Source organism: Artibeus jamaicensis, unplaced genomic scaffold (assembly GCF_021234435.1).
Source record: "Artibeus jamaicensis isolate MK-2021 breed Jamaican fruit bat unplaced genomic scaffold, CSHL_Jam_final contig_2790, whole genome shotgun sequence".
Lineage (NCBI taxonomy): Eukaryota > Metazoa > Chordata > Mammalia > Chiroptera > Phyllostomidae > Artibeus > Artibeus jamaicensis.
The window spans coordinates 1,577,218-1,593,729 of NW_026521616.1; the positions used below are offsets into that span (position 1 = coordinate 1,577,218).

Consider the following 16,512-nt stretch of genomic DNA (forward strand, 5'->3'; position numbering starts at 1 on the left):
GCACATAAAACTTTATTGAAGTATTTTTGTACCTTATTTTTCCAACAAATACTTATTAAACACCTACTAGAAGTTCAAGGCATTCTGCACCAGAAAAATGGTCTGAGAGTAAAAGAAAAGTGATTCTAGCATAGTATAATGCTTGCTTTCATTATTACAGACTTGTTGGAGAAAGGGCGATAAGGAAGCCAGACTTTTAGAACAAAACAATCAACAAAACCAAGAAAGAAATGGATTATGTTGAGCTTTACCTGCATGCTTGTTGCGTCTGTGGCTGATTCGTGGTGTGGAGGAGCCATTTCCCCGTGGCAAAAAAAGGGCAGCACCTTTGACAGTCAGAAAGCTCTCACTGATGCTACAAATAAAAAGGTCAAAAGAAAATAAATTATTTAAGAAAGGAAATTCAGGACTAAGTATGGAGACTCACTTGGGGATTATTCTCTCTTACTTCTTCCAAAGTCCCAAATTCATGTGATGAAGTAAAAATAAAGTCAAAAGAGACTGTGATTACTTACACAGTCCTGTTTACTCTAGACATTTTTATGAAACAAAACTTAATATATCCTACATGCATTACATGGTAGAAGTTAAGAGTGAAGATTCTGGAAATAAAAATAGGGTAAAGGTTCTGGAACCAGACTGCCAGGGTTTGAATCCTGGCTCTGCTACTTCTTGCCTGAGTGAAATTATTTTGGCCTAAATTCCCTTATGCATAAAACAGGAATAATAAAATGAGGTTGTTGTGAGGATTCAATAAGAATATAGCTTCTCAGAATGGTGCCTTTAGTAAATATTAGTTACTTTTTAGATTTATGATCACACCAATATTAGTTATTATTAATATGTCAGATGTGAATATGTTACAATACTTAGTTACTAAAAACAGATCCAAATTTTGTCAAAAAACTATGTTTAAAATACACACCACACTACAGTATTACTCAAAATTTTACTTTCACCAATTTGTAATCCCAACTGCACTGAAAAGTAGTGCACCGGAAGTGTATTTAACCCATAGAGTTTGCCCTCTGTGTTAACTTCGTCCTTCATATGAATGACAGCTCAACAGAAGTGGAGAATTTTTCCACTCCTCAGGATAGAGGCTGTTCAAAATACAATTGCTAGTGGATATCCACAGCAAACAGAAAACATATCTAAATTATTTCATATTAAGAGACCAAGCCTTTCAATGTTACCCACAGAATCTGAAAAGGGATTGAACTTTGAAATTAGTAACAGCAAAGTTTTGAAACACATAATGGAGGGTGTTCCAAGTTTGCTGTTAAGTATGTATGCTATTCAGGGTTAGCTAATGTACTGCAAATTATACTGCCTACTCAACCTTTCCACTAGGAAAACTAAATGGCATCTCAAACTTACATTGCCAAGCTAATCTGAGTCCCCTATGAACCTGATCCCTACCCTCATCCATTTAAGTTGTTTGGATCAAATTTGTATGCCATCGTTGGTTTCTCTCTTATCCTACAACAATATATATGTAATCCATCCAGAAAAACCTATGAGCATTACTTTTAATTAAATGTTGAATCTGCCTACTTCACTCCATTACCACTCTTACAATGAATGGTCCATGGCACCATCATTTTTTACTCTGACCACTGCAAAAAAGATTTTTTAAAAGCTTTATTACAGAAAATGTCATCCCTATGCAAAAGTAGATGGAATAATGTAACAAACCCCTGTTCTTATACATTTCAGCTTTAATTCATGGCCTACCCTGTTTCTTTTATATTCTTCTCCTTATCCCTGAAATGAATCTAATCCCAGATATTATATCAACACGAAGCCTCTTAACTGGTCTGGCTGCAACCACTTCTGCACTGCTACTACCACTTAGCAAAGAGCAACCAGAATGACTTAAAATATATAGATCAGTATGTATATTTACATATTTTAAATTTACACAAGTATATCGTATAATATTACTTCCCTGCTTAAAACCCTCCAATGACTTCCCTTTGTACATAAATGAAAGCTGAAGTCTTTAGCTTGGACTACAAGGCCCTGTAACATCCTACTCTGATCTTGTTCCATCTCCCCTTTTGTTTACACAATGCCTTCTGTTTTTTCTGCATTACAGGACCCTTCGTAGGGCCTTTGTGCTTTTTGTTTTCTACTTGGGACATGTTTTTCCCGGCCTGTCACAAAGTCATAGCTCCAGTATCATCTTCGTCCCCCTCCACCCCAATCATACTCTAGCCTGTTCTGTTTTGTTTCCTCCAGGATATTTATCATACACTGAAATTATATTTTTTCACTTGTATACTTGATTGATGTTATCTCCCTATAATAGAATATAAGATCCATGAAGAGCAAGAATTTTAGTTTGGTCAGCACTGTATCCATCCTCAACCCTGGAAACAGGTGCTCATTAGATATTTGATGGGTGAATTCATTCATCCCATGGTTTCTTGCACACTTTTACATCTGTCCCATCTGCAGCAGGAATTGTAACTTAAAACAATAGAAATTCTGTAATCTCACATGTAAAAAATAACTGCTACACAACTCAATATATATGGCAGATTAATGGACTATAAAATACAAGTGTTTGATAATAAATTAATTGGCAAATAAAATTCAATCACCTCTACATAAAGTAGTCAGTTGTTTCCTCAATTTTATCCTTTAATCAAGTGGCATGAAGGTGATAAACCTTTGACGTGACTTGCCAAATACATCGGAACATGTCTTCTAAAAACAATCATGAATCCACAGCCACCACTTTAAAATCTGCATGGCGGCTGGGAGGGGCTGCCTTTGTTTTGTTTTGTTTTCATCTTTAAATAAAGCATTGCGCTCTTGTGGTCTGTTGCACAAGTCTTGTCTCTTGTTACATCCGTGGTATGCACATGTCACCCTGCTGTGGGTCACTCTGTTTCACTCATGTTACGGGAACAACCTAAAACAAAATGTCTGAGTGACAGGATGAGTGGGGTACACCACAGACAGGAAATGAAATTCACACTTCTGCCAACACAGCAACTACCTGCTTTACTAAATGAAGATATTTAAAAAATAAAGATTAAATAGTCTACATATCTTCAGGCAAAGTTACAGCTGTGGGAAACTTTGGTTCCCCGTAAACAAAGCAGTCTCTACATCTACAAAAATAGATTTGTTGTGAGCTTAAAACGACCAAGCACACTTCAGTCTTTGTTTTGTGAGACAGAGGTAGTTTCTTTTTGACACACACTAGTTTAAGAACTAACTTCCTGGTTTGGGGAGTTCTGTAATACTGTTCTTAGATACATTCATTGCTTTGTTTTAAAGCATATCTAAGTGTATTCTTTAAAATGTATGTAGGGCTTTCACAAGGGGATGGTTGGGTGGAGGGACAAAGGTCTTGCTTTTAACTCAAAGCTACCTGGAAAATTTCTGATTATGAAAGAAAGATCAGAAATCAAACTCACGTATGGTATAAGGGAAAAGATGCCTTTCTATTTACACAAATCTCAGTAAACTTCTGATAGAACAAAGTGCACAGCAGATCCAGCTAGGTGCAGGTACGGGCTCCCAGGGTCATGGCAGACATATTCCAGATGGTACAACCAAATCTTCTTCATTTTGTGGCCCTAGGTTATGACTCCTCAGGTATCACAAAAGTGGCACACGTTGTTCACAAGAAAAGAAAGTGTGGCTGGTTACAAAAATCCCCTATCATCATGGGAAAAAAGTTAAAGCTCTACACATAGATGCAATGGCAGCACAGTACCATGGAAATAAAAAAATAAATTTTGCAACTACCAGAGTTTAGGTGAATCAAATTCAACTTTCAAATTAAATGCTTTATTTGCATATGAAGAAAACTATATGCAAATTTAATCACATGTACTTCAATGTAAGGTAAAAGCTTAGTGTATCTTGCTAGAATAGCAAGAGATTAATTTATGTAAATATTAGTCTTTCTGAAATAGTTGCCTGGAAGTTCAACAGACATATAGAGTTGGTCTCTAATTAAAAATTTAGAAAAGCAGGTAAAAAGTTTTGCACCTCTCCTTTCTTCCTGTTTTTTAAAACAACAGTTTTTTTTAAGACTTTATTTATTCTTATAGAGGGGAAGGGAGGAAGAAAGAAAGTGAGAGAAACATTAATGTGTGGTTGCCTCTCATGCATCCCCTACTGGGGACCTGGCCTGCAGCCCAGGCATGTGCCTTCCCTGGGAATCAAACTGGTGACCTTCTGGTTCTCAGGCTGGCACTCAATCCTTTGAGCCTCACCAGCCAGGGTTACACCTTTTCTTAATTGACCAGTTCTCTAGAGTCTGGCCCAGAAAAAGGAGTTCTCTTGTAATTCTATGAAGCCATCCATATGTGATTACAGATGTCTTAAGATAAACACAAACGGAAAAGGACTTAAAACCTCTATTTTAAGGAAAACACAAGATAAAATGAACACCACTACTCTCTCATCCTAAAGGCTTGATAAGATAATGACACAGGATCATAATTCCTCTTCTTTATCAGAATACAATTGAAGACTATCTATTCCATTCTTGCCATAAGATCACTTGCTCATCAGGAGACTCATCCGTAGGTAGAAATATGAAATGAGTTAATTAACAGCTAACTTAATGAGATGCCTACTCTATGCTAGACACTGAACTAAGCACTTTATAATATTTCATTTAATCTTCACAACAGTCCTATGAAGCAGGTACTATTTTTTTACCCCCAACTTACATATAAGGGATCGAGGGGCTCAGAGATCATAAGTTATTTGCCTAAGATCATACAGCTAGTAATCCTTAGTGAGAATTCAAACCAAGATCTGATTGGAAAGTTCATGCTCTTAATCACTCTCTACTATGCTGTCTAGTTTCATGACATAGTTTTATAGAAGATGAAATACAATGTCTCCCTACAGAACTTTTCAACAGAACTTAAAAGTACAGTACAGGAATAAGAAATCTGAAATCCATCCTGACCGCAATTCTCTTCGATTCTTTTTCAGTTCCCTCTAAGAGGACCATGAACAGAAAGACTATATTGCAGGGAATGAAGAACACTGGGATGAATCCGGATGGGCTAGACAGTAGAGAAAAGAACTGTAAATTCTTTGGGGAATGATAGTAGCAATTTCATCTAGAAAATGGAGGATAGAGCACTCTACTTTAAATAAATACAGGGAAGTAAGTACTCTGTGCCAATCACTCTCAATCAGAATCACTTCCTAAAAGCATGAAATGTGTTAACTGGAAGTTTCTTCTCAGGCAAACAGTAGAGGAAAAGGTCAATTAAGGGAAGAAAATTAATTAACTATTCTGAGGTTGGAATAATCTTTGAGGAATGTGGCCAGAGTGATCACCCATGACTAGCAGGCAGGCCGAGGAAACAACAGAGCAACAACATCCCTGGCCAAACGGCTAAATATTAGTTAGACATTTTCCTGGTTTACATGCAACCCGCAAGAAATGAATTATTTACTATGGGAAATGAAGTTCCAGAAAGTAGGTATATTACTTTTGTTTCAACATTAAAATGAAGGAAGTAGATTTTTATGTTTATAATGCCAGAGTCTAGAGTTTGGTATTTCTGCCTGAAGCCAAAATTTATAGGTACATTAGTATATAATACTGATTACACACAATATAATTGCACAAGATGAGTTGGTTGCCATTTATATAAACTTCAAATACACTTAACATAAACTGTTACTGTTTTGTTTTGAAGAATATTCATCCAGAGGAAACTTTCAAATTCATTCTACCCTCTTAACATTCTCTCTTTTCTGATAAGTTTTCTCTGCTTATTTATTTGTCTAATTTTCAGATTAAAGGCACTAGGGAAGCTTCTGTCAATCCCATTAGGTGGAAAAAGTTCATGTCCCCGCTTAGTGTGACCATACACATAAGAAAAGAATTTCATAATAAAAAGCTTCAAATATCAGATCAGAGGCCAAAGAACTACAGAGCTATCAATACTAGTGCCTACTGAAAAAGTCTGGCTAAATCCCCAATAGAAGGAAAAAGTCATTGTGCCTTAAAACATGGCTTCAAAAGTCAAAAGCACACTACCAGATAATATGAAAAGTTTGATTCTGTAATCCTAAAGAAACTTAGATCACAATCAGAGACAATTCAAACCCAAGTATCATAGATACTATTATCAGTAATTAAACAATCCCCAACCCACTCCAATCTGCAAGACACCTGGCTATATGTTCAAGTGAAATATTAGAATGGCAACTGATACCTGGAACCCTCTCCCCCATGACATAAACTCCCAGACATATGCCTATGAAACCAGGCAGAATTATTTGTCTCTTTACCAGCATACGAGTAGAGGCTGGGGTGCATTAGTAGATCAATGATTGGCAAAGTAGGGAAGAGCTTAGGACTCCAGTTCCTACTCATTAACTATAACCACAGACCATTTTAGTTCCACCTAATCTTCCACTTAAACTGTTGCACAATGCCCAGCACAACTACCCTCAAATGCTGCTGTTTTCCCCCTTTCCTACTTTTCTACAGTCTAAGAGAGAGAGAGAGAGAGAGAGAAAAAAAAAAAGGTCTGTCTGTTTGAGGCTGAAGGACAAATTCCATCAGGACTAAACTCTCCTGGTCTTTTCCCTATAGACTATAAATAGAAGGTGAAACCCCCCCCCCAGTTTTTTTTTGTTCATTTTGAATGTTCTCTTACTGATAAGATCTTAAAAACTATATATTCAAACATGTTTTGCCTCAAAATGTACATTTTAGAAATGTTGAGAAATAAGCATAATCTAGGATCATTAATTTTCACCATTGGCCATACACACACTTCAACTTCGTTCTAATTTCTAGAGTAGGACACTTCTGAATTGACATTTACTGCTTTGGGCTGTCCAAAAACAGATCTCTCTTCCTAATCTTCTCTTAGTCTCCTTTTGGGGAATTCCCCAAATGTGCACGATTTTGGTTGCCTCCAACTTTGAAACAACAAGGGGCCTTGCAGGAAGTTGGCATATAATTTAGGCCTGGCCAGTTGGAAACTCTCTTCTGAATCTTAGGCCAGTGACCCAAGGGAGTAGGGGAAGGGGGGATGGTCACATTCACTGTGGGTAGAGTGGCAAGGTATAGAACAGTTTGCCCCTACTCCCTGGCTTTCTTTGAATGCCTTTGGCCCTGCCTGTTCTCTGAGTTTGGTGGTTTGGCCTCCAATCTATTAGGTGAGCTCTGACATTCTTCTAACAAATACTTTGCTTAAAATAGTTAAAATTCATTTCTGAGCTTGCAAAAGAAAATTTGATACATTAAGTGAAGTTCAGAGAATTTAATTACTTGCCCCTAGTCACACAGCTTGTAGTGAAGCCTAGACTCAGCCCCATGTCATCTGACACCCACAGTGGCACTTTAACCCTTTATCCTGAGTTAGCTGTTACTACAACAGGACAAAGTGCTAATATAATAATTTGAAGCAACTAACAGTTAAAAACACATCTGGTCAGTTCATCTAAAAGAGAACAAAGGCAGGATTTCATTTCAAAGTCTGGTGTGATGTTTGTTCTATTTTTCACAGCATCCTGAAGATGAAATTTAGGTTTGAGTGGGGAAAGATTAAGACATATTCCCATGAGGCAAATCCTCTCATACTGATTCCTAAAGCTGCTTCTTTTTTGTTTCTTTAATATTTGTTGTCTATTAAACATTGCAGTAACCAGAGGGGAGGGGGGACAGGGATAACAGGGGAACAAAGGGGAAAGGTCATCAAGGAACATGTACAAAGGACCCATGGACAAAGCCACAGGGGCGGTAGGAGTGATGGTGGGAGGGGCAGGCGAAAGTGGTGGTGGGAAAATGGAGACAACTGTACTTGAACAACAATTTAGAAAAAAAAGAAAAAAGAAGGAAATAAATAAATAAATAGAAATAGTCTTCATAAGAAATAAACATTGTTTTTTAAAATATAAAAACTTGTCCTGGCTGTCCAAAAATAGATCTCTCCTTCCTAATCTTATCTTAAGTCTCCTTTTTGGGAATTCCCCACATGTGCATGATTTGGTGGCCTCCAACTTTGAAACTGCAAGAGGCCTACCTTTCGGGTTTATCCCCAGTTAAGGTGCATACCGGTGGCAATTGATCAATGTTTCTCCCTCACCTTGATGTTTGTCTCTGTCTGTCTCTCTCCCCACCCCGCCCCCCACCAATAAATATATCCTTGGGTAAGGACAAAAAAATAATACTAAAATAAAAATTAGATGCCTCAAACCAGAACTTAGAAGACCATGGGGCCTAGGCAGCAGGGCAAGAATAACTACATGGGAAAAGAAGTGGGTATCTGCCCAGTCCCTGGTTCCTCTTCAGTCTTTTCAGAGAGCAACAGTCTTTCCTTCTAGATACTGTCTGGTCACACAGCCACTTGACCTCTTTTCAGGGATCTAAAGTTTTTAGCTTTCAGCTTGGGGTTTCAAAAGTACTACCAAACAATAAAGGGCCAGGCCCACAGGGCTCCAACTGTAGCAGGTGGGCCTAATTCAGCACATTTTGTGAGAACAGCACAGATGTAAAATCATTTTAATTTCTGAATACTTTTGAGAAGAGCACACACACATTCCTGACCCTCCAGGTTGCCATCACTCCTGGACTTGCACTGAGCAGCCTGGACCCAAAACACTTCTGAGTTTGGGCTAAGGCTCAGAATTCAGGCTTTCTCATGACCTCACTGTTACCTTCTAGACTCTGACCCTCTGCAGCTGCCCTGGCAAGCCTCAGCCTCACAGTAGCCATTTCAAAACACCTTACTCACCCACCTTCAAAAAACAAAAACAAAAACAAGCAATCCCCTCACCCCCCCAAAAAAAAACTAGGTGCCCATGAATGGACGGACGTGGTCTGAGACAACTTCCCAACACAACTGATGGTAGTCTCCTGGTGAATGGCAGTGGTGAGAGTCTTGTTTTGAAGAAGGTCCTCCTCCAAGGCAAGGAGAAACTGCCTCAATCCAAAGGAGCCCATTTTCTTTACAGGCTGAATTAACAAAGCCTCTCAGTTCTGTGGCCCTAAACACTAGACTTAAATACTTTTCCTTCAAAGAAGTAAAACTTAAAAGTTGCCTAGACCAAAAAAAGACCCGAAAAGTTCTTTCTGAGCATTTAAAATGCTGGATATACTGGTTACCAAGAGACATGACCAACATTATTTGGCACTTGATTTAAAATAGTTAGTAGGAATTAACCTAAGCAGATTAACTTAAAAAACTGTTTAGATTTGAAAAATCACTCATTTGCACGATTCAACAAATGCCTTTCCAGGTATTTGAAACACACCTGTGGAAGGAATGCAAGTTGGGCTTTCAAGCACTTGGCCAAAACGTCAAACCCTGCTTTCAGGCCATTTCTCTTTCACCCTTACGCAAAACTACTTGTGAGGCTCGAGCCAACTTCTATTCTTTGTTATTGTCATCTTCCGCCATCTGTGTCATTACTTTTTATTTACCCACTTTTCTTATTCAACCTTCTTTCCTTTCACTCTAATTCCTACTACAATCTTAAGACTCCATTTAGACTTCTAATTCCCAGAGTCCCTTTGGAGTGGTTTTTAAAAGACTTTATTTATTTATTTTTAGAGAGAGGGGAAGGGAGGGAGAACAAGAGGAAGAGAAGCCATCAACCTCTTTTTGGTTTTTCTTCCTTCCCTAACAAGCCTAGTACCTTCATAATACTTACTATAGCTTAAAATTATGTGATTATTTGATGAGTTAGTTATATCTGTGTGCAACAAGCTCGTTGACTAGGAACAACTGCTTTGTCCAATGTCCTCTCTCTAATGTCTAGCACAGGGCCCCCCACTAAGTGGATGTCCAATAAATATTTATTGAATAAATGAAAGGCAGTAAAATACTGAAGAAGATTATAAAACCATGCCTCTGGATGCCACAGCACCTTCATGGTCTCAGTGACAAAGGTATCAGAAATGACAGCAACAACACTGAACTGACTCAGCTGGGCCCTTCACACCTCCAGAGAGCCCCCACCCCCATTCCCTTCCCTTTCTATTCCAAAGGTTCTACTCTCAATTCCCATCACAACTCCTGTTTTCTTCAATTCTCCAGTTAACCTGGTGTTTACAACATCGAGATAATGGAAGCTAGCTGGTATGGTTTCTCCCAATTACTTTCTCTCATCTGCAGAATTATATTCCTTTTCTAATCTGAGAGAGTGTTGACCCATCTATCTGTTAAAAGTCAACCCATTCATTTGTGTCCTTGACCCCATTCTCTGGTCTCCTAGTTTTATCAGTCAGTGATCCCTCTCTCTAGTCATTGCTCTCCTCTGCCTAGAAACATGCTCAAGTCTGTTCTTGCACATCCTTAAAACAAAAACCTTACTTGACTCTATGTTTCCTTCTAAATTCTTTTCCTTTACTATTGAAATTTCTTAAAAGGAAGTCTATACTTTGCTGTTCCCATTTTCATCCCTTGCCAGTCATTTCTACTCACTCCCATCTTGCTTCTGTCCCACCACTCCTTGGAAACTCCTTCCCATCTTAAGTTTGCCAATGATTTCCCAAGTGATAGACCCAATGGACAAAGATCCTTCAGTCTTAGCTTACCACCATTTTCTGATCTTCATTTTGCACCTGGAGCTTTGATGTGTACTGGCAAATCTCTTTCTCCTTTTTGAGACTCTCCCCCACTTTACTTCTAAGACACTGAAGCCCACTTGGTACCTCTCTAAGCATCCCAGTTTGATATCCTTTGCCAGACACTGAACCCTCCCCTACCCTACTCACTGCTCGTAAACCAGAGAGAGAATCTGGTCTTCATAGTGCTTTGAAACTCACAACCAATTGTAATTAAAAGTCAAAAATTTTTAGCTTCTCTTTAAAGATGAGAAAATCTGAATACCTATGTCCCTTGTTCACACTTAGCAACAACTAGCCAGAATTGAGCAGTGATGCCCTTTTGGATACCACATGGTGATAAGCGCTGTGGAGAAAAAGAGAGTGGAGGAACAGGGCGGGCTGCTCTGTATGTTTGCGTCGTAGGGGATGGTCAGGGAAAGTCTGATTAAGGTGATATGTGAGCAGCAGGAAGTAAGGGAGGAAGCCATGTTATTTCCTTGCTGTAAGTGGCTGTTTGGGAAAAGAACATTAAAGATAGAGGAAGCTGCAAATGCAAGGCTCTGAGGTAGATGTGTGCTTTGCTGGTTTAGGAAACAGCAAGTGAATTTTCAATGGAACTAAAGTGTCATGAACCAGCCATATGTGGCAGAAGATCAGAAGGAAGGACAGGAGGTATAGGTTTCAATGTCTCCATTTCCTGATCTGTAATTCACCTTCCCATGCACTACAACTGGGTTTTTCTTCTAGTTACCAAATCCAATGGCCATTTTTCAATCCTAATCTTTCTTGACCATTTGGTATCGTTGGCAACCTTCTACCTTCTTAGTATTCTCCTTTTATATGTCTGACTATTCATTCACATTCTCATTTGTGGGCTCCTATTCTTTTGTCACCCTTTTAAATATGTAAAGCCTGGTGCTTCCCAATCACTGTCTCACAACAACTCTAGGAACAGAAGCCATTCTTTGCCCATTTCATGGATGAGAAAACAAAGGTTTTGAGAATAACCTGCCTAAGCTGACAACCTAAGAGCAGGGATCAAATTTTAGGCCTATTTTCAAGGTTTGTGTTGTTGTTGTTTTTAAATCTATTCCATGGCTTTTTTAGCATTCTGGATTCTTTGCCTGTTCTGTACAATGCAGTCTCATTGTAACCTACTTACCAGGGTATAAACAGGGTTCAAAGTGAATTCTCAAATATCAGAAATTCAAGGTTTTCCTTGTTTGTTTTTTAAGTTGTCAGTTCAGCACAACTTTACTGTAACCTGACAAGTAATTCTCGAAATTATTGTCCACAAAAATTTAATACAGACTGTAAAACATGAGTCTTTAAATTTTCCTCATTATACTACTTCTTTCATAGCTGTTCACTACCTTCTCAGGCTAAGGAAGTGAAACAATTTGCCAACAGGCACTCTCAAAAATCTCTCAAAGATACTAATTCTCAAATATCAAACAAGAGGAATAGAAAAAGGCATGACAAAAATATGTTGAATCTTTGTTTTCATAGCTGTTTTAATTCATATTACAGATCCTCTTGGCCCTGTACTAATGCATAATGAAATCCAGGAGGAACACTTGCCAGCTTGAGTTCTGACACTTACAAAAGCAGTTAACTTTTGTTAAATAGTAATAATGCTGCTGTTGCTTATGATGGAGAAGGAGTAGTAGGAGGAAGAAGATGAGAAGAAAAAGAAAAACTAATATCAAAAGGCAAAGTTCAAAGGACAATTTAATGAGTTGACAAAGATAAGGGAAAAGAGAAGGCAAGTGGCAGCTGCAGGCCTTAACTAACTCAGTTTTTAAACCAATCCAAAGTTCCTTGCTTCCTACTCTCTTCCCCCTTACACAATCATTTCAGAATTGTACCACTAATACAGATGAAAAATTTCTCCATTGGTTCATTGCAAATTTAATGTACTGAGTATTCTTGATGTTGGATCTAATATTTAAGAGTTAATTTACTTTTCAAATTCACTAAATGAGCATTCTTAGATAAATTTATGAAGAAACAATAACCCATAGTCCTTCTCCCCCTATTGTCCAGATAGTATTTAAGAAATCAGACAGCTAGAGAAAAAGAGATCACATGTAGTATTTTGCAATATTCTAGAGTGCAATGTGAAGCAATGAGAATTCCAAACATTTCAGTGAGGATTTGGAAAAAAAGAGAAAAACATTCAAACCAAAATGATCCAAAAGTAAATTTAAATTTCATATGTGTTTTAAATGTGTTAGAGGAAAAGAAGTTAAAGCATCACATATTTGCTTCAGTAAGAACATTGCAGTCTAATTTCAAATCAGCTGCCTGAATTGTTTTAAGGCACTGGTTGAGCTAGGTCCTATGAAATACTCCAGATGGTAACTCAGGACACAGGAAAATATAAGGAACAAAAGGAAATAATTTTAACTGCCAAAAGCAAAGTTTTTGTACAATGATTAGAAGGAACGCTGCAATCCTAAGGAGGGTCTTTCTTTTTCTCACATGGCAATAGACAGCTAGCGAGGCTGTAAGTCTAACAGACTTCTTAGTCACCAGGGAACCCTACACACCACAGAGGTCCACCCTTTAAATGTCAAACCACAGGGGACCGTGACTTCCAAAAGGAAGGTGGCTGAAGATACTCAACATCTAACCATTCTACCAAAACAAGAAGACATGGTCCATTTAGTTCTTCTTTTTTGTAAAACAAGAAAGGAAAGACAAAGAGAGACAGGAATGTGGCCTCATTCACCATTATAAAGAGGACAAAATGTGAGACATATAGACATCTCTGGTAAGTATACAACCAGTTACAAATGAAACACTGCTACTCATGTCAGATATTGGGAGAATTGAGGTTTGCAACACAGAAAGGGCAAACGAATGTAGATATGTTTTTTTCTTTTTCTTTTTTGGCTGCATGAATAGATTCAATTATTTATATTTACTATGATATAATACTAATATGTGGACTAATTTGTGTTTTTTATTTACCTTGCTTTTATCTTTCTTGTATATTTCTTCTCATCTAGTAAAGAATATATATTCTACTTCTATTTTACATGCTTATCTTAAATCTTAATTAGTATATTTCTTGCAGCAAATCAATAATTCTACTCTGTAGACATATTTTTTCTAACTGAGGCTACCCTGGGGGAGGGGATAGTAACATGCTTTGAAAATCAGTGTAATTGAAAACATTTTTAAAATGTTAATAAAATTTAAATGCTACACACACAGATGTCCTACATTTAAAATGAAGGTTGCATCTCAGCCATACTCTAAAAAGTAGAATACGTGGGTCTAGTAAAGGAAAAATAAAAACAAGGACTCTGACAAAATGCTGATAAACTGCAGTGCCATTTCGGTAATTCAAGACCAAAAACCAAAAGATGATGACAGAATCAGGAAAAAAACAGGGAAGCGGCTGTGTGATAAAGTATCAGAACTTCTGCTTAAAAAAAAGAACGTAACCAGGCAAAAAGCTATGAATGTGAAGAATTCGAAAGTAACATGGCAGGGGAGGAAATGGTTATTGGTAAGGAAGGTGGCATTGTGGGTTTTTTTTCTCTTTTTGCTAATTTTCATGATGTTATAGTGTGTTTTCAATTTTTAAAAAGGACTAAAAAAAAAAAGGCAGTACAGGAAAACACACCGTGGGAACAGAGTCAAGCACACAGATGTTTTGCGTAAGCTGCATTTTCAGAGACATCTGCCTTTGTGCAAGACTTGAAAAAGTAAAGCTGTCGTCAACAAGTTCTCTAAAGTGAGGGGTGGGGCCTGAGAGAAAGTGAGCTGTGAAGAAACCAACAATTAGAACTCTTAGGGCCAAGAAATACAGTTTCTTAGATTAAGTTCCTCCTTTATGAGCCACCTCTATCCAAAATGCTTTGCTATCAGTAATGTCTACTACTCAAACAAGCTGTCTATATGTCTCCACTCAACTGACTGAGGTTCTTCATCAAAAGTGCCACTCAGCTCTTGGCAGAGACGGCCTATCTCTGTGGTAGCTGAGACAGAGGACGACCTACTGTATGAAAATCTGAGTGGGAGGCAAGCTGACCTACTCCTCACTTCTTACTCCAATTCTAAATAAAAATGCTATCATGTACCAAAAAATTCATGTAAAAGCAAAGATAATACACACATTCATTTGTCTGTTCTATTATCCTGCTTTGGTGTATGTTAAACTTTATTTCTGGAAACTCCTAGGTCTATGCTATTTGCTCTTTCATGTACGGCAACGAAGAAAGAGTGCATTCAAAGTGCTTTAGATGCAGTGCCCAGTCTAATGCCATGTACGGAGTGTTTAAAAAATGTGATCTGAAAATAACAGGGATGATGCTGAAGACTGAAGCACACCTCAGAGGACAGTAAGTATGAAAGTCACTGTAAAACCTATTCTCTGGATTCATGTGCCAGGTATATAAGCCCATGTGTCTGCAACACAAACCACAGTGAGAGGCCACCTTACTTAGTCTTGTTTGCAGCCTTCAATCACACCTTATGCTAGTGGGGAACTTCTACTTGCAAAAAGAACTTTTCAACTTGCAAAGTTCTCACAAAGTTCTATTTGGTGTCCTGTCTTGAACTTCCTTTTTCTGAGAAGTTGGGTGTACTGATGGGTTACTGTCCTACAGCTGCCTTCTGTGTGAGTCAAGTACAAACAATTTTAGAAACCTTTTGCTCAGACATAGTAGCCTCTTCTAGGTCCAATATAAGCTCTCCTTACTGCTAACATGACAATAGAGCTGATAATCTATAGGTTTATATAAATTTGTTTTATATAAATTTGGACAAAGCCACACAAATGGCTAATATTACCTCACTGTACTATGAAAGAGTGAAGGAAGGACCAGAGTAAACATAATGAGAGATAAGCACAGTACAGATTGGAAGGGTCTTATATGATTTGCTAAAGAAACTGGACTTTACCCTGAGGATAACAGAAAGCTTGCATTTCCAGAAAGACTGCTCCAACTACAGTATGTAGTGTCAATTGAAAGGGGTTAAGACTTAAAAATAGAGAGATAGATGTTACTTTAGTAATCCAGCCCAAGAGAAAAGAGTGGTCTAGTCTGAGCTAGTGGGAATAAAGAAAAGATGGCTACCTGGGGGTTATTGTCTAGTTTACTTTCTGGTACAGATAAAAATTTTCCATAAAGAAATTCAAATTGAAAGAAAAATCTGAGTATGAAAAGCCTTGATACGTGCAAACTCATTCCACTCAAAAAATGTATTTTACTTTGCACCTCCTAATTCTTTAAGTCAACCCCCTGCTTTTAACAAATTCCAATACTTTAAGACTCTCAGGTAGGAGGGTCAGGTCAAAAGAGTCTATTTACCTGGCTATTAACTTTCATGCCACCAGCTTTTGTCTACACTTCTCTCAAAATAGTTTTTTCCCCACTATCTTAACTTTCCCTTAAATTATACTTTGCTAATCCTCAGATTTGTAGATCGCATCTGCCCTGACCTATCTGCCAGCTGACGGCCAATCATCCTGGACAAGCCAGGCAACCTTAAAGGCAATTCTTCCTTGTGTCACTTTGTTATCACACACGTCTAGATCATATCCTGTCAGGAACCAAACTGCCAGCATCAAGGAAGAACAGCTGTACAGAATGCTTTTACACAAAAGACTTCCCTCCTTCCTTACCCCCTATTCAACGGATATGACAATATACTGATGATACAGCCAGAACTCAAGTTAAGTGAAAGATAATGCAACTAAATTTTAAAACCACCATTTTAAACCAGTCACAAAGAAAACAAACTTAGTTATCTGAACATAGTACCTACATAAAGATGAATGAGAAGGCTGAAGCCAATTTCAGTCAAAAGAAGGCAAATGAATTTTACAAATTCATCTGTATTACATTAGAATAGGACATCAGTGAAGAATCACTAAGCAGGCAACACTAAATCTCTCTAGCTCTCAGATAAATTAAGTTACCCATTATTAA

General features: G+C 37.9%; 1 protein-coding gene across 5 annotated transcripts in view; it reads right to left on the reverse strand.

The window, feature by feature from the left end:
* The window catches only part of SSH2 (slingshot protein phosphatase 2), a 253,207-nt gene that overhangs the window by 69,044 nt on the left and 167,651 nt on the right, over positions 1–16,512 (reverse strand). For 4 of the 5 annotated variants that reach the window (XM_053662770.1, XM_037162789.2, XM_053662771.1 and 1 more), the window contains one exon: positions 252–355. In XM_053662770.1, the coding sequence (XP_053518745.1) occupies positions 252–355 (104 nt within the window). Of the gene's footprint in view, positions 1–251; positions 356–2,609; positions 2,924–16,512 lie in introns of all 5 variants that reach the window. The other variant, XM_037162791.2, reaches the window with a different exon arrangement.